This window comes from Taudactylus pleione, unplaced genomic scaffold, assembly GCF_031769625.1.
Source record: "Taudactylus pleione unplaced genomic scaffold, aTauple2 ptg000212l, whole genome shotgun sequence".
Taxonomy (NCBI): Eukaryota; Metazoa; Chordata; class Amphibia; order Anura; family Myobatrachidae; genus Taudactylus; species Taudactylus pleione.
In genome coordinates this window covers 7572938-7600071 of record NW_028284614.1, presented here as the reverse complement: position 1 = coordinate 7600071, position 27134 = coordinate 7572938, and the positions used below count along the sequence as shown (strand labels likewise).

At 46.0% G+C, this 27134-nt stretch overlaps 1 protein-coding gene and 2 pseudogenes across 1 annotated transcript in view; 1 reads left to right on the top strand and 2 right to left on the bottom strand.

The window, feature by feature from the left end:
• Nucleotides 1–27134, bottom strand: part of SMC1B (structural maintenance of chromosomes 1B) — a 159803-nt gene that overhangs the window by 91480 nt on the left and 41189 nt on the right. The window contains exons 7-9 of the mRNA XM_088478294.1: nt 26682–26822; nt 26185–26267; nt 3029–3236 (exon numbers count right to left, since the gene is read on the bottom strand). Of these exons, the coding sequence (XP_088334420.1) occupies nt 3029–3236; nt 26185–26267; nt 26682–26822 (432 nt within the window). The remainder of the gene's footprint in view (nt 1–3028; nt 3237–26184; nt 26268–26681; nt 26823–27134) is intronic.
• LOC148517730 (5S ribosomal RNA) lies at nt 12600–12722 on the bottom strand (annotated as a pseudogene).
• On the top strand, nt 13318–13440 carry LOC148517729 (5S ribosomal RNA; annotated as a pseudogene).

The following is a 27134-nucleotide window of genomic DNA, read 5'->3' as shown; positions in this document are numbered from 1 at the left end:
TTCTGTCTGAATGGTGCTACCCGGGAATTTACTACTCCCGGGCAGCATCAAGCAGCTTTTGCATGTAGCTGACAGCGCAGAGCATCCTATAGGACGCTCAGCGCTGCTGCTTACCACCCCCAGCACCGGCCGGCTGTGCCACAGCGGGCCGCCCGCACTCCCGCTGGACCACCAGGGAATTAAAATAAATGTTAAAAAAATTATAATAATAATTAAAAAAAAACTGCATTACGATTGGCCGGCTCTTGGCTGCTGAATGATGACATCATCATCATCAGCCAGAGAGGGGATAGGCTAGGAGGAGCAGATGGCAGAGAAGAGGCAGGTAAGCAGAAAAACCCTGCTCATGTTTGAAAGGGGTCTACCTGGGAAATTCCCAGGTAGACGCTGATTTCTGTTCAGCTCCTCCTGAGGCTCAAACAGAAATCTGCTCTGCGCCTCGGACGTGAACACCTTAATGTTAGGGACGCCGGTATAGAGGAGCCATGACGCTGGCCCGGTCCTTAATCATATATTTGCAAATGTATGCAACCAATACCTCTGAATTTCTATCATCATGTGGGATTCAAGTATTTTTTGCTAATATTGCTGCAGTGTGCTGGAGGGAATCTTCTTTTTTCTGTGGTTAAGTATAAACCCCGCCCTTTACAAGCACCTGAGCAATATCATTAAGCTGATGTGAGCGACCACCATACTTTCTATTTGCAGAAAATCCGAGTTAAGTAAGCCTTTTCTGCCCTTATCACGAGAGCCACAAATACGTTAACGTCTAGCTCCGGGTATTTCTCCCAGAATCTATGGATTAACATGATGGTAAAAGGCTTTTAATTGAATAGCCTCAGGCGTAAAAGTCCGAAGCTAACTCCCTTTTCCCCACGTGGTAAATTAACTAGGCTAATTGAATCCAGCCCTTAGAGGCAACCATCTGTAACATCAAAGAAACTTGCACCAGCCCCAACGCTTGGTGCGGAATCTCCGTCAGAGTATGGCCTTCAATGTGAGCGATCAAGCTTTTGAGATCGCAACCAGTTCAGCGTCACGCCCGCTACACTTCCATAACATGACCAAAAGATGGACCATCTTTGGGCGTCTGAATAGCCATCTCCCAGGAAAGCCCAGCACATTTCCAGTGTTCTCCAGTGTGCTAAATCGCTCACTACCCATATTCTCCAGTGTTACCAACATCGGTCACTACAGATACTCTTCAGTGTTTTCTAACATCGGTCACAACTGATATTCTACAGTATTATCAACTTCGGTCACTATTGACAATTCTACAGAATTTCCAGCATCGGTTCTCAACGATAATCTCCAGTAACATCCAGCATTGGTTCTCACCGATAATCTCCAGTAGGATCCAGCATTGGTTCTCACTGATATTCTCTAGTGACATCCAGCGTTGGTTCTCACTGATATTCTCCAGTGACATTGAACATCAGTTCTCACCAATATTCTTCAGTGACCCCCAGTATCGGTTATCACTGACATTCCACCGTAACACTCTACATCGGTTATTACCGAAACTTTCTAGTGTTTATCGACCTCCTCAGTTGTCTCCTTGTCAATTGCTAATTCCTGGGTCCCTGACCAAGGGGCCGCAACCTGCTCGTTGGGGGCAGATAAGACCATATCCCGCATGGAGAGGGTCACTGGTGAAAACCACCAACGAGTTAGACAGCGCGCCCTTGGTCAGGTCTCGGCAACACCCGGAATTAGCTGAAGAGGAAGTCTCATATTCTTCCTCTTTGTTTACTGCTGCCTCCTCATCTAGTCCTCACAACTCCCAGTCCCCTGACTGGAAGTCTCTAGGGCCAGGTCATGGCAATCAGTTTTCGGCTTAAAGTTATGCGAGCAGCTTTGGCTTATTGTACCCTTCCCTAGGGGAAGCTTTGGAACGTCCCCATATTTAGCAGTGTCCTCCAGATAGGATCCCAGAGAACGTGTGGTTAATTGGTTTTGCCAAGAAAATGAGCTTTCCTTTGGGCTTTATAAAGTTCAACCGATTCCTATTTTCTCCTGTGAGGCTGGTGGGATGTAGAGGGTAGGGAATTAGCTACAGTATCAACAAGTTTAGTTTGTTGTTCCAACTCCTCACAGAGCCCTCTATACCTCATGGTTAACTGTGTCCTCCAATGAAATAAGAGAAATACATTTAAAGGTGAATACTAAAAATCCTATTATTGCTTCAATCTAAATTTCAATCAATATGTACTATTGTTGTTGGTTTCTCCTAAATCTTCTTTTCAGACTGACTTGATAGTCAGTGTCAAACCCAAGGGGCATGGCCAGCAGACAGAGGGCCTGATCCAGCAGAGGACGGAGTTGCTATCAAAGCTGCAACATGGTAACAGCTGCGATAGCACTAATAAGGTAATGCAGCTGGAGGAGTCATGCCTCCTGCATGCATTACTGATCCGAGCTGTGTCCTAGGACGCAGCATCGGATCATATGAGATAACATCGGACAGCTGAGTGACCCATGGCGTCGTGCAAGCCAGCTGCTGCAGATGCATAATATAGGGCAGGAAATTTCCATAATCCGACGGAGATCTTGGCCTCTTTCACTCCCCTCTTTCAACAGCGACAACACGACTCCGTTTTAGGAAACGCAGGCTGTCGCCGCCCCCTCCCCACCCAGAAACGTCGGCACTGTCGAGCACTGACAGTCTGCTGCCGGACTGTGTGCGAGATCGCAGGCCCGTACTGCACATGCACAGTACGGGTCCTGTGCCTGCACAGATTGTCAACCATCGGGAATCTGTGCAATTTTGCTCACTGCCTCCTCTGCTGAATCAGGGCCGAGAGTCAACTTTTTCCTTAGTTTTCTAACTCCAGGAGGCAGACTACATAAACTGTTTCTCTGTTCCAAAGAAGTATGAGTGAAAAAAAGTTAAAGGATAGTACAATAAAATCAAATGAGTCTAGGTTTCTTTTCCTTGTTTTTGAGTAGCTGTACGAATACAATCATCTTTCTACTTCAACAATGGAGACTGCAGAGCTCCTTTTAAGTCTACATCCCATGTATTTACCACAGAATCAGGATACATTCTTTTCATGCTTTCTAGAATCTCTGCTTTCCTCTTCTGGTGACTGCCTTCATTGTAATCAATCCGGGCATTTTGCAGTTCTCTAACAGTGCTGTTGAGTTCCTCATTAACCTCAGACAGCCTCTGTTTCCCGTGTTCAATTTCATACACAAGCTGTTCTTCTTGGCTCCTGTACTCTTCAAGAGATGTTCTTTACAAAAACAAAAAACACACATTTAGCAACCATCTTATTCCATAAAGCTCTGAAACGAAGCATTCCAGTATTAATAGTATACTAGTAGCTACAGCGAGAGCGTATTCTCACTCCTGTGCTGAGCCTATTTTGTAACTTTTTGGGCCGATCACATTCCAACATTAATAGAAATAATATTTTTATACAATTCACTCAATTCATACCTTGTCTTTTCAAAAGACTTTGAATATTACAAAATACCCTCAGTCTCTTTATTCCTTCTAACATGCCAAAATCTATCCGAAATGGTCAAAATAGTGTTTTTGTTTAATATAACCGAAGTAGCAATAAAAGGAGACTTATGTCTTACCTGTTAAGTCCTTTTCTTTGAACTCCACAGGGGACACGGGGACTACGCTGGGGTATAGGGTGGCAGGTGGAGTCTGGGCATCAAACAGTTAATTTCTTCAAAGATGTGCAACTCGGGCTCCTCCCTCCCCATACCCCACCCCCAGCCAGTCAAGCCTAAGGCAGGAGAGGTTAAGAAGGAGAAGGAAGACCGTCACACACACAGAAACAAACACCCGAAGAGACAGGAAACCAGAAAACGAGGAGAAACCCCGCCACTCAGGTGCGTCATGGTGGGCGCCCTGTGTCGGCTATAGAGTTTGAAGAAAAGGACTTAACAGGTAAGAAATAAGTCTCCTTTTCTTCTTCACTTGTCGATAGGGGACACAGGGACTATGCTGGGAACGTTCCAAAGCAATCCCCCTAAGGAAGGGAACGTTCCTGAGCTGCACTAGCTCAGGAGAGTTCCCACGAGTACCCGTCGTCCAGAAGCCATATCCGCAGAGGCGAAGGTATCAAACGCATAAAAGCGGATACACGTGTGAACAGAAGACCACATGGCTGCCTTGCAGAGGCTCCACGACGAGCTGCCCAAGAGGTACCAACTAACCTCGTGGAATGAGCAGTCACCACGGCCGGGGCTGGAAGGTTCGCTGCCACGTATGCGTGGTGCATGGTTAAGTGGAGCAACCTGGCTAAGGTCTGCTTCGTAGCTGGCCAACCACGCTTGTGGAAACCATAGAGTAAGAAAAGTGAATCCGACTTCCGGATATCCCTGGTACGATGAACATAGATGCGGAGGACCCTTACAACATCCAAAGAGGCCTCCTCCGCCGAAGACTGAAAGGCCAGGACCACTATATCCTGATTGAGGTGGAATCTGGAAACCACTTTCGGAAGGTAACCTAGTCGAGTCCAAAAAAAAAGCCCGGTCAGAGTGACAGACTAGAAAAGGAGAGCAACACGACAGTGCGCTCAAGTCTAACACTCTCCGAGCAGAAGCAATAGCCAGGAGGAAAATAGTCTTCCACATGAGCCAACGAAGGTCCACCAAATCCACAGGCTCGAAGGGAGATGCCTGAAGAGCCCGAAGCACCAGGGACAAGTCCCACGGAACCACCGGAGCAACAAACAGAGGCTGCACGTGAAGAACTCCCTGAAAGAATGTACGAACATCCGGCATCAAGGCAATCTGTCTCTGAAAGAGAACCAAAAAGGCCAAGACTTGTACTGTTAAGGAAGACAGATGAAAACCCAAATCCAGGTCGGACTGTAGAAACAATAGAACTCGGGAAAGTCGGACGGATCTGGGGTTAAAACCTCTGGAAGAACACCAGGAGAAGCACGTCAAATCAAATTATAAACGTTGGCGGAAGAAGGTTTCTGCGCATTCACCATTACTCACTGCGAAAAACCTTTAGCTACCTCATTAAAGCGAGGCGAGTCAGATCCGGCTGGAGGCACGGGTCCTGAGACAGAAGATCCGGCCGTGGAGGAAGACGCAGCGGGGCGTCGATTAAGAAGTTCAGAAGATCTGCGTACCAAGCCAACCACAGCCAATCGGGAGCTACCAGAATCACGGAACCACCTCCCAACTTGAACTTGCAGAGAACTCTCGACAGAAGTGAGATCGGAGGAAATATGTACATGAGATGGAAAGTTGACCACCAGAAGAGCCCCCGGGTCTCTGGTGCGAGATCCGTACTTTGGCACCTTGTGGTTGTACCAAGACGCCATCAGATTGACTTCCGGCAGGCCCCAACGATGAACTAGAAGCTGAAAGACATCCGGATGAAGGACACACTCGCCGGAGTGGACGTCTTGACGACTTAGAAAGTCCACTTCCCAATTTTGGAGGCCTGGAATGGAAGCTGCAGACAGAGCTGGAACATGATGCTCCACCCAACGGAGCATGCGACTGACCTCTTGATGCCGCTACTGCGAGTACCGCCCTGATGGTTTATGTAAGCGACGGCCATCGCGTTCTCTGATTGTACTTCGACTGGGTGATGCTGAAGGAATTGCTGGGCCTAACAGAGATTTCTGAAGACAGCTCGAAGTTCGAGGACATCAGGAAAGTCAGAAGTATCTGGGGTTAAGGCTCCTGGTAGAACATCAGGAGTAGTATGTACGCCAAACCTGATGATAAATTCTAGCAAATGAGGGCTTTTGCATATTCAGCATGGTACGAATGACTGAACCTGAAAATCCTTTAACTCTTAAGACGGATGTCTCAAGAGCCACCTCATCAAATGAGGCGAGTAAGGTATTGGTGGAAGCACCGACCCTGAGACAGAAGATCCGGCCATGAAGGAAGCCGCAGTGGAATGTCAATGGAGAGGCTCAGAAGATCTGCGTACCAAGCCCTCCGTGGCCAATCGGGAGCTACCAGAATCACGGTGCCGCCTTCCATCTTAAACTTGCGGAGAACCCTCAACAGAAGTGAGATTGGAGGGAATATTTACATGAGATTGAAATTCCACCGAACCGCCAATGCGTCCACCAGAAGAGCCCCTGGTCTCTGGTGCGAGATCCGTACTTTGGCACCTTTTGGTTGTAATACAGGAAAAGGGGAAGAAGATTGATTGCACAGGAAAACAGTTAATTCTAACGATCTAATCTAATTTAATTTATTGGATACACGTATCTAGGTATATTTCAAAAACTGGAGGTGCATCCCAGGAGTAAATATTATCAAGGTTTAGAAGAGGAGAGAAAAAAAAAAAAAAGAAAAGACTCCTATCAGGGCACACTCCTGTGCTGTATTGATGGCTACAAAATTAGTATAGGAGAAATAGGACAAACTGATTACATCTAAGTGAGATCATGATCATATGTGAAATTTACATTAATGTCTCAATTAGCAGACAGACCACCATATATTTACCCATTTAATATATCTGAAAATAGATGTACCTTTTGGTTGTACCGAGATGCCATCAGATCAACTTACGGCAGGCCCCGAAGATGAATTAGAAGCTGAAAGATGTCCGGATGAAGGGCACACTTGCCGGAGTGGACGTCTTGACAACTTAGAAAGTCTGCTTCCCAATTTTGGACCCCGGAATGGAAACTGCCGACAGAGCTGGAACATGATGCTCCACCCAACGGAGCATGCGACTGACCTGTTGATGCCGCTACTGCGAGTGCCGTCGTGATGGTTTATGTAAGTGACGGCCGTCGTGTTGGCGGATTGTACTTCGACTGGGTGATGCTGAAGGAATTGCTGAGCTTGACAGAGAGCTCTGAAGACAGCTCGAAGTTCCAGGACATTGATTGGGAGACGACTCTCCTGAGCCGTCCATCGTCCCTGGAAAGTCTGCTGGTAGGTTACAGATCTCCACCCACGAAGACCGACATCTGTGGTGAGAAGGACCCTGTCCAGAATCCAGAAGGGGCAACCCTTGTCCAAGTGGGAGTTCTGGAGCCACCGCGCAAGTGTTAGACAATCTCCTGAGATTGAACTATTGTCTGTAGCTTGATCTGGAGATGGGATCCATTCCAATGGGTCAGAATCTCCACCTGTTGAGGCCAGGAGTGAAATCAGGCGTACTGCACCATGTCGTAGGTGGAGACCAGAGATCCCAGGATCTGCATGCAGATGTGAAGTGACACCCGGCGATGAAGTAAGAATCCTGCAGATCCCAAATCTTGTCCACTGGGAGAAACAGTCGCTGAACCCATGAATCTAACAGGGGCCCCATGTGGAGCATCTCCTGGGCCAAAGTCAGAGAGGACTTCTTCCAATTGATGACCCATCCGTGCGACTGGAGAAGCTCTACTGTGAGGCAAAGGTGCTCCCTGATCATATCCGGAGATCTAGCTAGGATAAGACGATCAACTAGGTAAGGGTGAATTCTGATACCCTGGTGCCGCAAGTGAGCTATCATTACCGCCATGAACTTCGTGAACACACGAGGAGCTGTGGAAAGACCAAAGGGCAAGGCCCAAAACTGGTAGTGCTCCTCCTTGACTGCAAACTGGAGAAAACGCTGATAGACACATATAAATAAGCATCCAGGATATCCAAGGAGGCCATGAAATCTCCCAGTTGCAAGGCCAAAATGATGGAATGCAAAGACTTCATACGGAACCCGCAAATAGTTGTTGAGGGATTTGAGGTTGAGAATTGGGCGGAAGGAGCCGTTCGGCTTCCAAACCATGAAGAGATTGGCATAGAAGGGACTATTACCCAGGAGGCTAGTAGAGAGCGAATTGAGTCCCATAGTGCTTTTGTTTTTCCCGGAAGGCCTGTGGTAAAAAACCGTACCAGTGGGTGCCACATGAAAGTCAGAGCATAGCCCTGCGATACAACGTTGCAAACCCAGGCATCCAACGTGGTTGTCATCTAGACGTCGGAGAATAGCAGAAGCTGGCCTCCCACACTGTGCTGCCCCATCAATCGGTAGGCTTTTCAGCTGGTTTGGCAGCCAGGCGACTGGTAGGCCATGCCTGTCTGCTTCTTGGTTTGGAGGTCTTAGAGTAAGAATTCTGGGACCTAGAAAAAGACTGCCCCATGGCATTCCCTTGCAGGCGAAAGGAGGACGCCCGAGCTCTAGGGGCTACTGCCGAAGGCAGGAACGCTGTCTTGTAAGCCACCACCGTGGCAACTACTTTTATCAAATTCTGGTCAAAATAGAATGTCATCGGAATAAGGAAGGGCTTCAAGGGCCTTTTTAAGAGTCCGAGTCTGTGTGCCTTCTGGCCGACACAAAAGAAGCTGACATCTTGGAAGTTAGGATGCCGGTGTCAAGAGCCGCTTCGTCCAATAGGAAGCAGCCTGCTTGATATGCGCCACCAGAGGTAGTAGCTGGTCGTCATGGGCCCCTGACGTAAGGCCCTCCTCCAGGTCATCCGCCCAAGCGCTAATTTCCTTAGCCACCCATGCAGACGCCATGGGCTGGACGTGCGATAGCACCAGCATGTGTATAAATTCTCTTAAGGAAATTTTCCAACTTCCTGTCCATCGGATCCTTGATGGAAGCCATATTGGAAATAAGAAGGGTAGAACTCTTGATGAGACGGGCAATATGCGAGTCAACAGGAGGAGGAGACTCCCATTTGCTACGCTCCTCAGCAGGTAAAAGGATGCAATGCGCCTGGAGACCTGAAACCGCCTGTTAAGAGCGGTCCAAACCTCTGCCAGTATTTCCATAAGTTGTGCAGATTTAGGAATCTCTACTGAGACCTTTTTCTGACGTTTGAAAACTGGCGCCTTGGGTCTAGGTCTGTCTTAAATAGAAAGGACCGATCTGACTGCCCTCACTAAGGTAATAAAACCTACTTGAGGGAGAGGCACCTGAACAGACGAGGTCTCATCCTTAGAGGCACCGGAAGAATCCTCCTCTTGGTCCGAGAAGAGTTCAGAATCAGAAACCTCAACCGTCTGGGGGACACAGCTCTCACGTCTGGACAGTCTGCGTCCAGAAGTACGGCCCCTACCCAGCATTTGCTAAAAGGAGGCAGACACCTGAGCTAAGCCTTGCACTGACTATGAGAAGGTGCTCATCCATGGGGGTTCCAGCGCAGGCAGCTGCAAATGAGGCTGCATAATAGGGGCGGCCTGGACCCCCAAAGTGGGAATATCAGGCACGGGAGCTGTGAGGGCGATCCACCAACTGCAACAATACCTGTGACAAGTTGGCCACCCATGTCGGTTCCTGGCTGGAAGCAGTAGATGGGATGTCTTGCTGCGTGCCGAGCAACACCTTATACAGAGACCATCCTGGACCACATCATATGGGGAAAGACCAGGAGAACAAGATCTACATGTACGCAGTAAAGAAGCCTCCTTCACCCTCGGTGCTTTGTTCTTGGAAGACATGTTACTGTATTCCAAGAAAAGTCCCACACACCTAGTTATATAACAGAGGTGTGCAAATGGGAACAGTTCACTGAATGTAGGGGCCACATAAATTTAACAATGAGTGGGAACAACAGAGAGGGAGATAGCCCCTTTCACAGCTATAGTAAGAAAGATAGAGACAATAGTGTGAAAAATAGGAACAAGCACACAGTCACATTCAATGCAATAATAGGCAGATAATGCTCAACAATCTAACCCCACTCAGCTGGATGGAGCTAGACTGTATAACCTGACCTAAGGGGAGGCATACAGGGAGACAGGAGCCAAACCTCTCTGAGATTAACTGTAGGCAACACCTCACTGAAATGGCTGCTCAGCGTCTGCCTGAAGGAGGAGAGAGGAGGAGAAACCCTGTGGCGGGAAGTCTCCGTGAGGGATCACACCAAGGGCCGGGTTGAGGGGCTAACGGGGAGAGTATACTTTCCCCTCCTGACATAGACCCCCCCCGGCAATGGCCACCTACAGTTGCGCTGGCGCTCACTATAAACCTGCAGTGATCCGCCAGCACTGCAGACTCCCTGTTGCCTAAGTGCCCTGGTGGTCTAGCGGGGGTGCGGGCGACCCGACCTCCTGCTTTGTCAGCACCGCTAGTAGTCTCCACAACTGATGCGGCTCTTACCTTGGTGCTGCCCCCCAGTGTGCGGCTGGGGTCCTCAGGAGACCTGGCATAGGACGCCGACTCGCTCGCCGGCGGTTAGTTGGACAGCAGCGCAGGTTTCCTATAGGACGCCGGCATAGCCTGCTCAATAAAAATTAAAAGTAAAATGAAGAAATATGAGGCTGCTTTAGCAGCCCCACTGTTAGAGGTGCACGCTCCTGCGGCACCAAACATAGACTGGCCTGCCTGGGCTGGGGGTGGGGTATAGGGGAGGAGGAGCCTGGGCTGCACATCTCTGAAGAAATTAACTGTTTGGTGCCTGGACTCCACCTGCCAGCCTATACCCCAGCGTAGTCCCTGTATCCCCTATGGACAATTGAAGAAAAAACGGTTTACTTCCAGCCAATGACTTAGCCCAGTCTGGTTCTGAGAGATCAGTGGTGCATCTCACAGGTGTGTGAGACAGTCGGCTGCCAACATCACAGGATGAACATAAGGTGTCGTTCCAGACAATCCACTGGGCAATACAGACTGGCATATTAAACATATATAAACAGTTATCGATTAAGCACATCTGGTCTTATACCTGGAATTAATTTCTCTATTTGTTTGAAAGAGGAAAAAATATCAGAGAACATAATCTGGCGAGTAAACACTACAACAGCAAATAAGGAGACTTACGTCTTACCTGGTTGTCCTTTTATTCGAACTCCAAAGGAGATACAGGGACTATGCTGGGTATAGGGCAGGCAGTGGAGTCTGGACATAATACAGTTAAAACTTTCACACTCCAGCAGCCCAGGCTACTCCTACCCTATATAGGAAAAATGCAGGTGTACCTGCGCTATCTCCTTAGTTGTAATGGGAAACGGGGAGGGGGGAAAGAAAAAAAGGGGGGGGGGTTAGAAAGTGGCAAAGTAGATGGAAAACAATATTAGGTTTGGTGTAACTCTTTGGCTGCCACAGACCTTAGTGATCCCTTCCTGAATCACTAGGATATAAACATAATTAACAAATGGGGTCTTGAAGGGCGCACAGATGGTGTTTATGGCAAATGAGGTGTTTGTTTCTTAAGATATATAGGAAATGGCAAACTATTAAATTTGAACTTATTTAATATGTAAATATTGTATATATATATATATATATAAAAATGATAGCATGAATGAACAAATAATCTTTAGACGTACATGGGTATAGAATAAAATTGGCAGCAATTTAACAGATGTGAATGTATCATAATAAAGAAAAAGAAAACATTGTTGAAACACTGATAAATTGGTTTGCAAAAATGAAATAAAGTGAAATAAGATACAATAAAATAAAATTCAATAGGTGCACACAGGTTAATGTAAAATCCTTAAAGTAAGGAAAGTTCCTTTAGAATGAACTCTGTATACCAGGAAAAAAGCATGTGAGTAAATCCGTAAAAAAATTGTCCTGGGGTGCGCGCACCTCCTACCTTACTCAATGCTGCTATACCAGTTGGTGAGGGTGGTTAATTCTGATTGTGGTACCGTTGCTGAAGTAAACTATATTACTCAGTCCTTGTCGGTTCCTGTGTTCAGTGGCTGTAAACCTTGCGGATGAATAAGAACAGCGGGGTGATGGTTGCGGCGGCTATTGCCGTCAGAGCGGTCCCGTTCGGCAGAGCTCTTGCCTCGCGGTCGGCCTTTCTGCTCCCGTGCTTCCTGTGTAGTCTCAGCTTCAATAATGAATTGTGAACTGATGCTGATTAGATGTGGAGTAGGTGTGTCCAACGCGTTTCTCCCGGTCGGGCTTCGTCAGGGACAGTGATCCATGCTGTGGGTGTCTTCTTGTTCGTTTAAGTAGTTGCTTCTAATTGTGTCCAGCTGGCAATAATTAGCTCCTAAATGAGAGTGACTGAGCTTGATACTGCTGAAATCCCTGGCAATAAATGTTTGTTAAGGGAATTAAGTCCCAGCAAATGAAATAAAGATTTTCATTCAGGGGTGCTGATATGAAGACATTTAGAAGTAGATGTTCTAGGTAAATCACTTGCTAAAATAAAGACATTCACAGACAAAATAGGACAGGGAAAGTGCATACAATAATCTGATAGCAATTTGATAGATATACATTTCTATTAGTCTGAAAAGGTTAGAATGAAGAAGGAAAGAACAGAAATGTAGTGTTGCTAGAGTTCTTATATATTCATTGTTTATTCATTTAGGTTCTCCTTCCTTCTTCTCCTTTTTCTCTCCAGGGATTATCCTTTAAATGTGATATGTATATGTTCCAATATAAATGAATAAATAAGTCAAAATTATGAAGCGAAATAATGAATGCTTATAAACATTGTGCAATTCCTAAGTTTGGATCTAAAAAGAAGTATTTCAATATGTATTAGGCAGGTTCTTCGGTGAATGGTCTGTAGTTTGGAGAGAGGGGCTCTTCTTATATTGCAAAAAAAAATTAGCTCATTAAAGTTTCACATTGCCTAATGGGTTATTATGACCTGAGGTCAGGATCCCAAAGTGCCATCCCGGGGGTGGGATCAGGGGGGCAAGTCCTATTCCGCCCGCTCCGGGCTATAGAGAGATGGTGTCCCTTACAGTACCTGTGTTTCCTGGGGGGTCTCCCAACCCAGTACTATCCAGGCCCAACCCTCCTTTGCTTCCAAGTTCTGATGGTATTTATTGGGCGTATCTAGGGTGGTATGACTGTAAAAATCTCTCCATCCGTTGCGACCAAGGACAGACTTAGCCCCCCCGGCCCCCCGAAGCGTCACTCAGCAATCCTCGTTTAAAAATTGGGAAAGTTCAAAATCTATGTTAAGGCCGTTTGGTATTAAGGTCTTCATTTCAAATATCCACATGCTTTCTTCCCTTGACATGGATTTAATATAATTACCTCCTCTCCAGGATGGTTTAACTAGAGAGATAGCTTGAAATGAGAGTAGGGAGGAGTCTTTGTTGTGATGTAGAAAAAAATGTTCGGACACACTGTGCGTCCTTAATCCATTTTCAATATTCCTCATATGTTCTCCGAGGCGTGTGCTAAGTTTCCTAATGGTGCGACCGATATACTGAAGTCCACAGGGGCAGGAGAGTAGGTAGATGGTCCCCTTTGAATCGCAGCTTAATTTGTCTCTCATCCTGTATTCCTTTTTGGTCGTAAAGGAAATAAAGTGAGTGATGGGAGTGGTTGTTTTCTTAGTAGTGGTTCATGTAGAACTTTCCCAATTTTTAAACGAGGATTGCTGAGTGACGCTTCGGGGGGCCGGGGGGGCTAAGTCTGTCCTTGGTCGCAACGGATGGAAAGATTTTTACAGTCATACCACCCTAGATACGCCCAATAAATACCATCAGAACTTGGAAGCAAAGGAGGGTTGGGCCTGGATAGTACTGGGTTGGGAGACCCCCCAGGAAACACAGGTACTGTAAGGGACACCATCTCTCTATAGCCCGGAGCGGGCGGAATAGGACTTGCCCCCCTGATCCCACCCCCGGGATGGCACTTTGGGATCCTGACCTCAGGTCATAATAACCCATTAGGCAATGTGAAACTTTAATGAGCTAATTTTTTTTGCAATATAAGAAGAGCCCCTCTCTCCAAACTACAGACCATTCACCGAAGAACCTGCCTAATACATATTGAAATACTTCTTTTTAGATCCAAACTTAGGAATTGCACAATGTTTATAAGCATTCATTATTTCGCTTCATAATTTTGACTTATTTATTCATTTATTTTGGAACATATACATATCACATTTAAAGGATAATCCCTGGAGAGAAAAAGGAGAAGAAGGAAGGAGAACCTAAATGAATAAACAATGAATATATAAGAACTCTAGCAACACTACATTTCTGTTCTTTCCTTCTTCATTCTAACCTTTTCAGACTAATAGAAATGTATATCTATCAAATTGCTATCAGATTATTGTATGCACTTTCCCTGTCCTATTTTGTCTGTGAATGTCTTTATTTTAGCAAGTGATTTACCTAGAACATCTACTTCTAAATGTCTTCATATCAGCACCCCTGAATGAAAATCTTTATTTCATTTGCTGGGACTTAATTCCCTTAACAAACATTTATTGCCAGGGATTTCAGCAGTATCAAGCTCAGTCACTCTCATTTAGGAGCTAATTATTGCCAGCTGGACACAATTAGAAGCAACTACTTAAACGAACAAGAAGACACCCACAGCATGGATCACTGTCCCTGACGAAGCCCGACCGGGAGAAACGCGTTGGACACACCTACTCCACATCTAATCAGCATCAGTTCACAATTCATTATTGAAGCTGAGACTACACAGGAAGCACGGGAGCAGAAAGGCCGACCGCGAGGCAAGAGCTCTGCCGAACGGGACCGCTCTGACGGCAATAGCCGCCGCAACCATCACCCCGCTGTTCTTATTCATCCGCAAGGTTTACAGCCACTGAACACAGGTACCGACAAGGACTGAGTAATATAGTTTACTGCAGCAACGGTACCACAATCAGAATTAACCACCCTCACCAACTGGTATAGCAGCATTGAGTAAGGTAGGAGGTGCGCGCACCCCAGGACAATTTTTTTACGGATTTACTCACATGCTTTTTTCCTGGTATACAGAGTTCATTCTAAAGGAACTTTCCTTACTTTAAGGATTTTACATTAACCTGTGTGCACCTATTGAATTTTATTTTATTTTATCTTATTTCACTTTATTTCATTTTTGCAAACCAATTTATCAGTGTTTCAACAATGTTTTCTTTTTCTTTATTATCATACATTCACATCTGTTAAATTGCTGCCAATTTTATTCTATACCCATGTACGTCTAAAGATTATTTGTTCATTCATGCTATCATTTATATATATATATATATACAATATTTACATATTAAATAAGTTCAAATTTAATAGTTTGCCATTTCCTATATATCTTAAGAAACAAACACCTCATTTGCCATAAACACCATCTGTGCGCCCTTCAAGACCCCATTTGTTAATTATGTTTACTCCTACCCTATACCCCACCCCCAGCCCCAGACAGGCCAGTCAAGTTAGCAAGCCCAAGGCAGGAGCGAAAAGAAGGAGAAGGAAGACCGGCACATACACAGAAATACACACTCGAAGAGACAGGGAAACCAGAAACCGAGGAAAACCACGCAAGCCAGGTATGTCAGAGGGGGCGCCCTGTGTCCTCTATGGAATTAGAAGGAAAGGACTTAACCAGGTAAGACATAAGTCTCCTTTTCTTCTTCATCCTCCATAGGGGACACAGGGACTATGCTGGGACATCCCAAAGAAGATCCCCTAAGGGAGGGAACACTCCTGAGCTGCACTGAGTACTCGTCGCCCCAAAAGGTGCATCTGCGGAGGCGAAGGTGTCAAAATAATAGAAACAGAGAAATGTGCAAGCAGAAGACCACATGGCTGCCCTGCAAAGCTGCTCAGCAGGCGCCACATCGAACTGCCCAAGAGATACCAAAAGACTGGTGGAAGGAGCCGACGCCACAGCCAGGGAAGGAAGGTCCGCCGCCACGTACGTGTGGCGGATGGTTAAACGGAGCCATCTGGCCAACGTTTACTTCGTAGCCGGCCAGCCCCGCATATGGAAGCCATAGAGGATGAAAAGGAAATCCGACTTCTGGATATCCCTGGTAAGTTCTACACATAAAGCGAGAGGGCCCTCACATCATCTAAAGAGGTCTCCTCCACAGAAATCTCCGGAGACTGAAAAGCCGGGACCACAATCTCCTGATTGAGGTGAAATCTGGAAACTACCTTCGGTAGGTAGCCTAGCTGAGTCCGAAGAAGAGCCCGGTCTGAGTGAAAGACCAGAAAAGGAGAGCGACACGACAGTACACTTAAGTCTGACACTCTCCAGGCCGAAGAAATAGCCAGAAGAAAGACTCCACATGAGCCAACCAAGGGCGACCGGGTCCAAAGGCTTAAAAGGAGCTCCAGGGCAATGGCCTCCTACATATTAAATCCCTGTGTGCCCTGGTGGTCTAGCAGGGGAGCGGACGACCCGGTCACCCGCTGTGAGCACCGCCGTGGGTCCCCAGCACCGGCGGTGAAAGTTAAAACCAATGCGGCTCCCTACAAAGTAAGGTGGCTACCTTTGCTTTCCCCAGCATTCGGCTGGGGTCCTCTGTGTACTGTAAGTATTCGCCCACCAGCACCGGGGGTTGGTGGACTCAAAAAAGTTAAAAAAAATAAATAAATAAAGTAAAAGTATGAAGCTGCTTCTGCAACCCCTGTGTAATGGTGCCCACTCCTGCAGCACCAAACTTTGACTGGCCTGCCAGGGGCAGGGTATAGGGGAGGAGGAGCCAGGGCTGCTGGAGTGAGAACATTTTAACTGTTTGGAGCCCGACTCCACTGCCTGCCCTATACCCAGTGTAGTCCCTGTGTCCTCTATGGAGGATGAAGAAGAAACAGCATAGCATATAGAGGTGAGGATCGGGGCATGCACAGGATCTGTACTACACATGCGCTGGTCTTCTACTGTGAGAGCTTGCTCAGTTTCCTAAAGCCTGACACGTTTTGGGGTGGGCCGGCCTCTGTCCCGGAAAACGTGGGCGCTTCACCTCCGTTTTCTGGCACAGCCTTCCTGGCCTCGGCTACGGAGCTGCCAGGGGCAAGCCTCAGGGCTACTCAGATTACCGATGGTCTCACAGAAGATCTGATGCTGCCTCTTAGGACGCAGCACTAAGATCTGCGATGCTAAATGGAGTCACCTATTTATAACACCTCCTCCTACTCCTATTGCGGCTGTGATATACTGTACAACTCTTGAATCAGGCCCTATATTTTACTAACATTGTAATTATGTAAAACTTTTCAGACAGTACTTTTGCTCGGGTTCCGGACTATGGACAGACAGTAATTAGTTAGACAATGTCTAGATAGACACCAGATGTTAGACAGTTAACAGTTAGACAAGGATAAAAGTTTGGCACAAAAGTCAGACACACTAAATTTAGACATGTAAAAAGTTCGACAGGTACAAAAGGTCGACAGGGTCAAAAGTTCAACATGAAAATGATCGACACAAAAATGGTCGACACACTTTAAAAAAATTAGCATTAGGGTTAGGTTTAGTGTTAGGCACTTACTGGAGTGTTAGGGTTAGGCACTTACTCCCACGGTTAGGGTAAGGCACCATGGGGAGGGTTAGGGTGAAGATTAGGGCTAAAAAAAACAAAAATAAAAATTGTCGACACATTTTTCTTTCTTCTTTTTTTAATATTAGGGTTAGGCACTTACTGGATGGTTAGGGTTAGGCACATACCCCCACGGTTAGGGTTAGGCACTTACCCAGACGGTTTAGGGTTAGGCACCGGGAGGGAGGGTTAGGCACCAAGGGGAGGGTAAGGGTGAAGATTAGGGCTAAAAATATATATATATATATATATATATATATGTATATATATATATATATATATATATATATATATTAGGGGTGTGCACCGGCCACTTTTCGTGTTTTGGTTTTGGATCTGGATCTTTCTTCGTGTTTTGGATCTGGATTGGTTTTGCCAAAACCACCCTTCCGTGTTTTGGGTTCTGGGTTTTGTGTTTTGGATCTGTATTTTTTTGAAAAAAAGCATAAAAACAGCTAAAATCACAGAATTTGTAGGTTTTTCTGCTCCTATGCTATTATTAACCTCAATAACCTTAATTTCCACTCATTTCCAGTCTATTCTGAATACCTCACACCTCACAATAGTGTTTTTATGTCCAAAAGGTTGCACCGAGGTAGCTGGATGACTATGCTAAGCGACACGAGTGGGCGGCACAAACACGTGACCCATCTAGGCGTGAAACTGCAGTGGCAGACAGGATGGCATTGAAAAACTAGGCCCCAAACTGTACATAATGCAAAGAAAAAAAAGAGGTGCAAGATGGAATTGTCCTTGGGCCCTCCCACCCACCCTTATGTTGTATAAACAGGACATGCACACTTTAACAAACCAATCATTTCAGAGCCAGGGTCTGCCACACAACTGTGGCTGAAATGATTGGTTCGTTTGGGCCCCCACAAAACAAGCTGGCAATTAATCTGTCCCTGCACAAACTGGCTCTACGGAGGCAAGATGTCATCCTCATCCTCCTCATCCACCGATTCCTCACCCTCTTCAGTGTGTACATCCTCATCCTCACAGAGTATTAATTCGTCCCTGCTGGAACCACAGGTCCCTCTGTACGTTCTGGAGGCTGGTCTCCCTGGAAGAGTTGATAATTCATTTTATGAACATCATCTTCTCCACATTTTGCGGAAGCAACCTCCTACGCCTTTCGCTGACAAGGTTCCCGGCTGCACTAAACACTCTTTCGGAGTACACACTGGAGGGGGGGCAACTCAGGTAAAATAGAGCCAGTTTGTACAGGGACCTCCAAATTGCTTCTTTTTCCTGCCAGTACAGGTACGGACTGTCTGACATGCCTACTTGGATGCTGTCACCGATGTAATCCTTTAACAGACAGACGCACGCTTGTCGCTGCTGCTTTGAGGATTCAAGTGCGGCTACAGCCCACACAATTCACAAAGACAGAAAAAAAAAAAGAATATTTTTATTGTTTGTGGAGCACACTTTGAGGGTTACACCACCCTTTAACAGACAGACGCACGCTTGTCGCTGCTGCTTTGAGGATGTAAGTGCGGCTACAGCCCACACAATTCACAAAGACAGAAAAAAAGAAGAAGAATATTTTTATTGTTTGTGTAGCACACTTTGAGGGAGTCACCACCCTTTAACAGACAGACGCACGCTTGTCGCTGCTGCTTTAAGGATGCAGGTGCGGCTACAGCCCACACATTTCACAAAGACCGAAAAAAAAAGAACAATATTTTGTTTGTGTAGCACACTTTGAGGGTGTCACCACCCTTTAACAGACAGACGCACGCTTGTCGCTGCTGCTTTAAGGATGCAGGTGCGGCTACAGCCCACACAATTCACAAAGACAGAAAAAAGAAGAATATTTTTATTGTTTGTGTAGCACACTTTGAGGGTGTCACCACCCTTTAACAGACAGACGCACGCTTGTCGCTGCTGCTTTGAGGATGCAAGTGCGGCTACATCGCACACAAGTCACAAACACATTAAAAAAATAGTTTTTTATTTTTTGGAGCACTTTGAGAGTTACACCACCCTTTAACAGACAGACGCACGCTTGTCGCTGCTGCTTTAAGGATGCAGGTGCGGCTACAGCCCACACATTTCACAAAGACCGAAAAAAAAGAACAATATTTTAATTGTTTGTGTAGAACACTTTGAGGGTGTCACCACCCTTTAACAGACAGACGCACGCTTGTCGCTGCTGCTTTAAGGATGCAGGTGCGGCTACAGCCCACACAATTCACAAAGACAGAAAAAAAAAGAACAATATTTTAATTGTTTGTGTAGCACACTTTGAGGGTGTCACCACCCTTTAACAGACAGACGCACGCTTGTCGCTGCTGCTTTGAGGATGCAAGTGCGGCTACATCGCACACAAGTCACAAACACATTAAAAAAATAGTCTTTTATTTTTTGGAGCACTTTGAGAGTTACACCACCCTTTAACAGACAGACGCACGCTTGTCGCTGCTGCTTTAAGGATGCAGGTGCGGCTACAGCCCACACATTTCACAAAGACCGAAAAAAAAAGAACAATATTTTAATTGTTTGTGTAGAACACTTTGAGGGTGTCACCACCCTTTAACAGACAGACGCACGCTTGTCGCTGCTGCTTTAAGGATGCAGGTGCGGCTACAGCCCACACAATTCACAAAGACAGAAAAAAGAAGAATATTTTTATTGTTTGTGTAGCACACTTTGAGGGTGTCACCACCCTTTAACAGACAGACGCACGCTTGTCGCTGCTGCTTTGAGGATGCAAGTGCGGCTACATCGCACACAAGTCACAAACACATTAAAAAAAATTTTTTGATTTTTTGGAGCACTTTGAGAGTTACAACACCCTTTAACAGACAGACGCACGCTTGTCGCTGCTGCTTTGAGGATGCAAGTGCGGCTACAGCCCACACAATTCACAAAGACAGAAAAAAAAAGAACAATATTTTAATTGTTTGTGTAGCACACTTTGAGGGTGTCACCACCCTTTAACAGACAGACGCACGCTTGTCGCTGCTGCTTTGAGGATGCAAGTGTGGCTACATCGCACACAAGTCACAAACACATTAAAAAAAAATGTTTGATTTTTTGGAGCATTTTGAGAGTTACAACACCCTTTAACAGACAGACAGACGCACGCTTGTCGCTGCTGCTTTGAGGATGCAGGTGGAATCTAGACGGGATTTGGAACCGAGGACACACTACCTCCATCAATTGTCTATAAATCCCACTGCACTAATGTCGGATACCGGACGCACGTCTAGCACCAACATAGCAGTCAAGGCCTCAGTTATACGTTTTGCTTCAGGATGACTGCTGTCGTACTTCATCCTCATCGCTAGGGACTGTTGGAGGGTCAATTGTTTAGTAAAAGTAGTGATGTTCCTACTTCCTCTCTGGGATGATGAACAACTCCCAGCAGCAGCAACAGCACTAGGAGGAAGTGGTTCTTGATCTTTCCCTATTTTATTTTTATCGGAGAAAGTTTGGTCCTCCATTTATGTTATATTGATATATAATATACGTGCGGCTAAAGCGCACACAAACACAGAAAATATTTTTTTATTTTTGCTGGAGAGTAGTGCACTTTGTGGGTTACACCACCCTTTAAGAAATGAGCCAGCCGGCTCTTTACTTATGGGACACAGGCGCACGCTTGGCGCTGCTCCTTTGTTGATGCACGTGCAGCCACAGTGCACACAAGTCACAAACACAGAAAATATATATTTTTTTGGTTTGGAGTGTACTTTGGGGGTTACAGAACCCTTTAACGGTCAAGCCAGCCGGCCCTTTACTTATGACACAGGCGCACGCTTGGCACTACTTTGTTGATGCACGTGCGGCTACTGCGCACACAATTCACAAACACAGAAAATAATTTTTTTTTCGGTTTGGACTGGAGTGTACTTTGGGGTTACAGCACCCTTTAACGGTCAAGCCAGCCGGCCCTTTACTTATGACACAGGCGCACGCTTGGCACTACTTTGTTGATGCACGTGCGGCTACTGCGCACACAATTCACAAACACAGAAAATAATTTTTTTTTTGGTTTGGACTGGAGTGTACTTTCGGGGGTTACAGCACCCTTTAACGGTCAAGCCAGCCGGCCCTTTACTTATGACACAGGCGCACGCTTGGCACTACTTTGTTGATGCACGTGCGGCTACTGTGCACACAATTCACAAACACAGAAAATAATTTTTTTTTTGGTTTGGACTGGACTGTACTTTCGGGGGTTACAGCACCCTTTAACGGTCAAGCCAGCCGGCCCTTTACTTATGACACAGGCGCACGCTTGGCACTACTTAGTTGATGCACGTGCGGCTACTGCGCACACAATTCACAAACACAGAAAATAATTTTTTTTTTGGTTTGGACTGGAGTGTACTTTGGGGGTTACAGCACCCTTTAACGGTCAAGCCAGCCGGCCCTTTACTTATGACACAGGCGCACGCTTGGCACTACTTTGTTGATGCACGTGCGGCTACTGCGCACACAATTCACAAACACAGAAAATAATTTTTTTTTTGGTTTGGACTGGACTGTACTTTCGGGGGTTACAGCACCCTTTAACGGTCAAGCCAGCCGGCCCTTTACTTATGACACAGGCGCACGCTTGGCACTACTTTGTTGATGCACGTGCGGCTACTGCGCACACAATTCACAAACACAGAAAATAATTTTTTTTTGGGTTTGGACTGGACTGTACTTTCGGGGGTTACAGCACCCTTTAACGGTCAAGCCAGCCGGCCCTTTACTTATGACACAGGCGCACGCTTGGCACTACTTTGTTGATGCACGTGCGGCTACTGCGCACACAATTCACAAACACAGAAAATAATTTTTTTTTTGGTTTGGACTGGACTGTACTTTCGGGGGTTACAGCACCCTTTAACGGTCAAGCCAGCCGGCCCTTTACTTATGACACAGGCGCACGCTTGGCACTACTTTGTTGATGCACGTGCGGCTACTGCGCACACATTTCACAAACACAGAAAATAATTTTTTTTTTGGTTTAGACTGGACTGTACTTTCGGGGGTTACAGCACCCTTTAACGGTCAAGCCAGCCGGCCCTTTACTTATGACACAGGCGCACGCTTGGCACTACTTTGTTGATGCACGTGCGGCTACTGCGCACACAATTCACAAACACAGAAAATAATTTTTTTTTTGGTTTGGACTGGACTGTACTTTCGGGGGTTACAGCACCCTTTAACGGTCAAGCCAGCCGGCCCTTTACTTATGACACAGGCGCACGCTTGGCACTACTTTGTTGATGCACGTGCGGCTACTGCGCACACAATTCACAAACACAGAAAATAATTTTTTTTTTGGTTTGGACTGGAGTGTACTTTGGGGGTTACAGCACCCTTTAACGGTCAAGCCAGCCGGCCCTTTACTTATGACACAGGCGCACGCTTGGCACTACTTTGTTGATGCACGTGCGGCTACTGCGCACACAATTCACAAACACAGAAAATAATTTTTTTTTTGGTTTGGACTGGAGTGTACTTTCGGGGTTACAGCACCCTTTAATGGTCAAGCCAGCCGGCCCTTTACTTATGACACAGGCGCACGCTTGGCACTACTTTGTTGATGCACGTGCGGCTACTGCGCACACAATTCACAAACACAGAAAATAATTTTTTTTTTGGTTTGGACTGGAGTGTACTTTCGGGGGTTACAGCACCCTTTAACGGTCAAGCCAGCCGGCCCTTTACTTATGACACAGGCGCACGCTTGGCACTACTTTGTTGATGCACGTGCGGCTACTGCGCACACAATTCACAAACACAGAAAATAATTTTTTTTTTGGTTTGGACTGGAGTGTACTTTGGGGGTTACAGCACCCTTTAACGGTCAAGCCAGCCGGCCCTTTACTTATGACACAGGCGCACGCTTGGCACTACTTTGTTGATGCACGTGCGGCTACTGCGCACACAATTCACAGACACAGAAAATAATTTTTTTTTTGGTTTGGACTGGAGTGTACTTTGGGGGTTACAGCACCCTTTAACGGTCAAGCCAGCCGGCCCTTTACTTATGACACAGGCGCACGCTTGGCACTACTTTGTTGATGCACGTGCGGCTACTGCGCACACAATTCACAAACACAGAAAATAATTTTTTTTTTGGTTTGGACTGGAGTGTACTTTCGGGGGTTACAGCACCCTTTAACGGTCAAGCCAGCCGGCCCTTTACTTATGACACAGGCGCACGCTTGGCACTACTTTGTTGATGCACGTGCGGCTACTGCGCACACAATTCACAAACACAGAAAATAATTTTTTTTTTGGTTTGGACTGGAGTGTACTTTCGGGGGTTACAGCACCCTTTAACGGTCAAGCCAGCCGGCCCTTTACTTATGACACAGGCGCACGCTTGGCACTACTTTGTTGATGCACGTGCGGCTACTGCGCACACAATTCACAAACACAGAAAATAATTTTTTTTTTGGTTTGGACTGGAGTGTACTTTGGGGGTTACAGCACCCATTAACGGTCAAGCCAGCCGGCCCTTTACTTATGATGACACAGGCGCACGCTTGGCACTACTTTGTTGATGCACGTGCGGCTACTGCGCACACAATTCACAAACACAGAAAATAATTTTTTTTTTGGTTTGGACTGGAGTGTACTTTGGGGGTTACAGCACCCTTTAACGGTCAAGCCAGCCGGCCCTTTACTTATGACACAGGCGCACGCTTGGCACTACTTTGTTGATGCACGTGCGGCTACTGCGCACACAATTCACAGACACAGAAAATAATTTTTTTTTTGGTTTGGACTGGAGTGTACTTTGGGGGTTACAGCACCCTTTAACGGTCAAGCCAGCCGGCCCTTTACTTATGACACAGGCGCACGCTTGGCACTACTTTGTTGATGCACGTGCGGCTACTGCGCACACAATTCACAAACACAGAAAATAATTTTTTTTTTGGTTTGGACTGGAGTGTACTTTCGGGGGTTACAGCACCCTTTAACGGTCAAGCCAGCCGGCCCTTTACTTATGACACAGGCGCACGCTTGGCACTACTTTGTTGATGCACGTGCGGCTACTGCGCACACAATTCACAAACACAGAAAATAATTTTTTTTTTGGTTTGGACTGGAGTGTACTTTCGGGGGTTACAGCACCCTTTAACGGTCAAGCCAGCCGGCCCTTTACTTATGACACAGGCGCACGCTTGGCACTACTTTGTTGATGCACGTGCGGCTACTGCGCACACAATTCACAAACACAGAAAATAATTTTTTTTTTGGTTTGGACTGGAGTGTACTTTGGGGGTTACAGCACCCATTAACGGTCAAGCCAGCCGGCCCTTTACTTATGATGACACAGGCGCACGCTTGGCACTACTTTGTTGATGCACGTGCGGCTACTGCGCACACAATTCACAAACACAGAAAATAATTTTTTTTTTGGTTTGGACTGGAGTGTACTTTGGGGGTTACAGCACCCTTTAACGGTCAAGCCAGCCGGCCCTTTACTTATGACACAGGCGCACGCTTGGCACTACTTTGTTGATGCACGTGCGGCTACTGCGCACACAATTCACAAACACAGAAAATAATTTTTTTTTTGGTTTGGACTGGAGTGTACTTTCGGGGGTTACAGCACCCTTAACGGTCAAGCCAGCCGGCCCTTTACTTATGACACAGGCGCACGCTTGGCACTACTTTGTTGATGCACGTGCGGCTACTGCGCACACAATTCACAAACACAGAAAATAATTTTTTTTTTGGTTTGGACTGGACTGTACTTTCGGGGGTTACAGCACCCTTAACGGTCAAGCCAGCCGGCCCTTTACTTATGACACAGGCGCACGCTTGGCACTACTTTGTTGATGCACGTGCGGCTACTGCGCACACAATTCACAAACACAGAAAATATTTTTTTTTTTGGTTTGGACTGGAGTGTACTTTCGGGGGTTACAGCACCCTTAACGGTCAAGCCAGCCGGCCCTTTACTTATGACACAGGCGCACGCTTGGCACTACTTTGTTAATGCACGTGCGGCTACTGCGCACACAATTCAGAAACACAGAAAATAATTTTTTTTTTGGTTTGGACTGGAGTGTACTTTCGGGGGTTACAGCACCCTTTAACGGTCAAGCCAGCCGGCCCTTTACTTATGACACAGGCGCACGCTTGGCACTACTTTGTTGATGCACGTGCGGCTACTGCGCACACAATTCACAAACACAGAAAATATATTATTTTTTTAGCACTTGGGGGGAGCACCCCTGATGGACAGAGCACCCCCTGGACAACACTACAGCACCCCTTTAGGACTGGGACACTGCACAGGACTTTGGAGTGGACACAGCCCCTATGGAGAACTGACTGCACAACACAGTCCAGCCAGCCCCTATGGACTTTGAAGTAGTGGACACAGCCCCTATTAACAACAGCAGCACAGCACAACACAGCCAGCCCCTATGGACTTTGAAGTAGTGGACAACAGCAGCACTACACTACACTACACTACACAGCCCTAACTCCCACCCTCCCTCTTCACTGTCCACAGCCGAGTGAGAAAATGGCGCCGACGCGGGTACCTTATATAGGATCCAAAACCCGCGAGACTCGGAAGGCGGGATGATGACGTTTTGCCTCGATTTCAGATCCGAGTCAGGCGGGAAAAGTCGAGCCTGATTCGGATCGGACTCGGATCGGGGGGGCTCGGATTTCAGAAATCCGAACCCGCTCACCCCTAATATATATATATATAAATTGTGGACCATTTTCATATCGAACTTTTGACCCTGTCAACCTTTTTACATGTCTAACTTTAGTGTGTCTGACTTTTGTCTGTGTCGAACTTTTATACTTGTCTAACTATTAACTGTCTAACAGCTGGTGTCTATCTAGACATTGTGTAACTAAATACTGTCTATCTTATACCACACCCCTTTTGCTCTGACACTAAAATAATGTCGATTTCCCAGATTCTGTGATTTGACGTTTACTCCGAGATTCACTTGTAATATTTATTAAGGCATTAACATATTTATATATGGAATAAAAGGCTTAAAATGTAAGGTAGCTTCAAAGAATAAATACATACATGCAAGTGTGGATGTAATCTTGTAATTTGCCTATCTTCCTGTTGTATTCTTCTATCTGTTCCTCAACACACTTTTTGTTTGCCTGTAAAAACAAGGCAAAACCGCACTTTGATAAACTTAAATATGATATTATCTAGATGATATTATTTTTTGTTCACTGTTTTTACTGACGCAAATGCATCAGAAAATATATTACAGTAAGTAAATATATTGTATACAACATGTAATAAGGTTCATAGCAATCAAGGAGGTACAACAGTATCCAAAGCAGCTTGGGAGGCAGCAGATATGTATATTACAAAATAAGGTTTAATAACAGCAGTACGCTTACTGACAAATACGGATAAAAAGGGTGCAATAGAAGAATAACTAGGGTAATTAGGGGAGTCGTTCACCAAGAGACGCATCCCACAGCAGATGGTCAATCAAATAGATGTGGCATATTTTAATGATTATTGCTGTTTTTATTCACTGTTGTGCAAAGTAGTATAGGTACCTCTACTTCTTCTTGTCTCCTCTTGTCAGATGCTAGCTTTTCCTGGTTAGTCTTGAGTTCCCACCGATGTTTCTCCAATTGCTGCCCCAAAACTGCACTTTTCTTTCTGGATTCATCCTTCAGTGACCTGTACTGGTCCAGCTGTGAAGGCAAGCATCTTTACAGTCGGAAATCAATTGCAGACGTTTACCTCACATACTCTAACTTATTTCTGAGGCTAAATTACAGAAAAGGCGAGTACACATAATAGGTATTTACAAACGTAATGAATTGTAAAATGAGAAACATTTAATTGTACAGGTTGAGTCTCCCATTCCCGAAATGCTTGGGACCAGGGGTATTTTGGATAACGGAATATTCCGTATTTTGGAATAATTGCCTACCATAATGAAATATCTTGGGAATAGGACCCAAATATACACACAGTATGCATTTATGTGTTATATATACCTT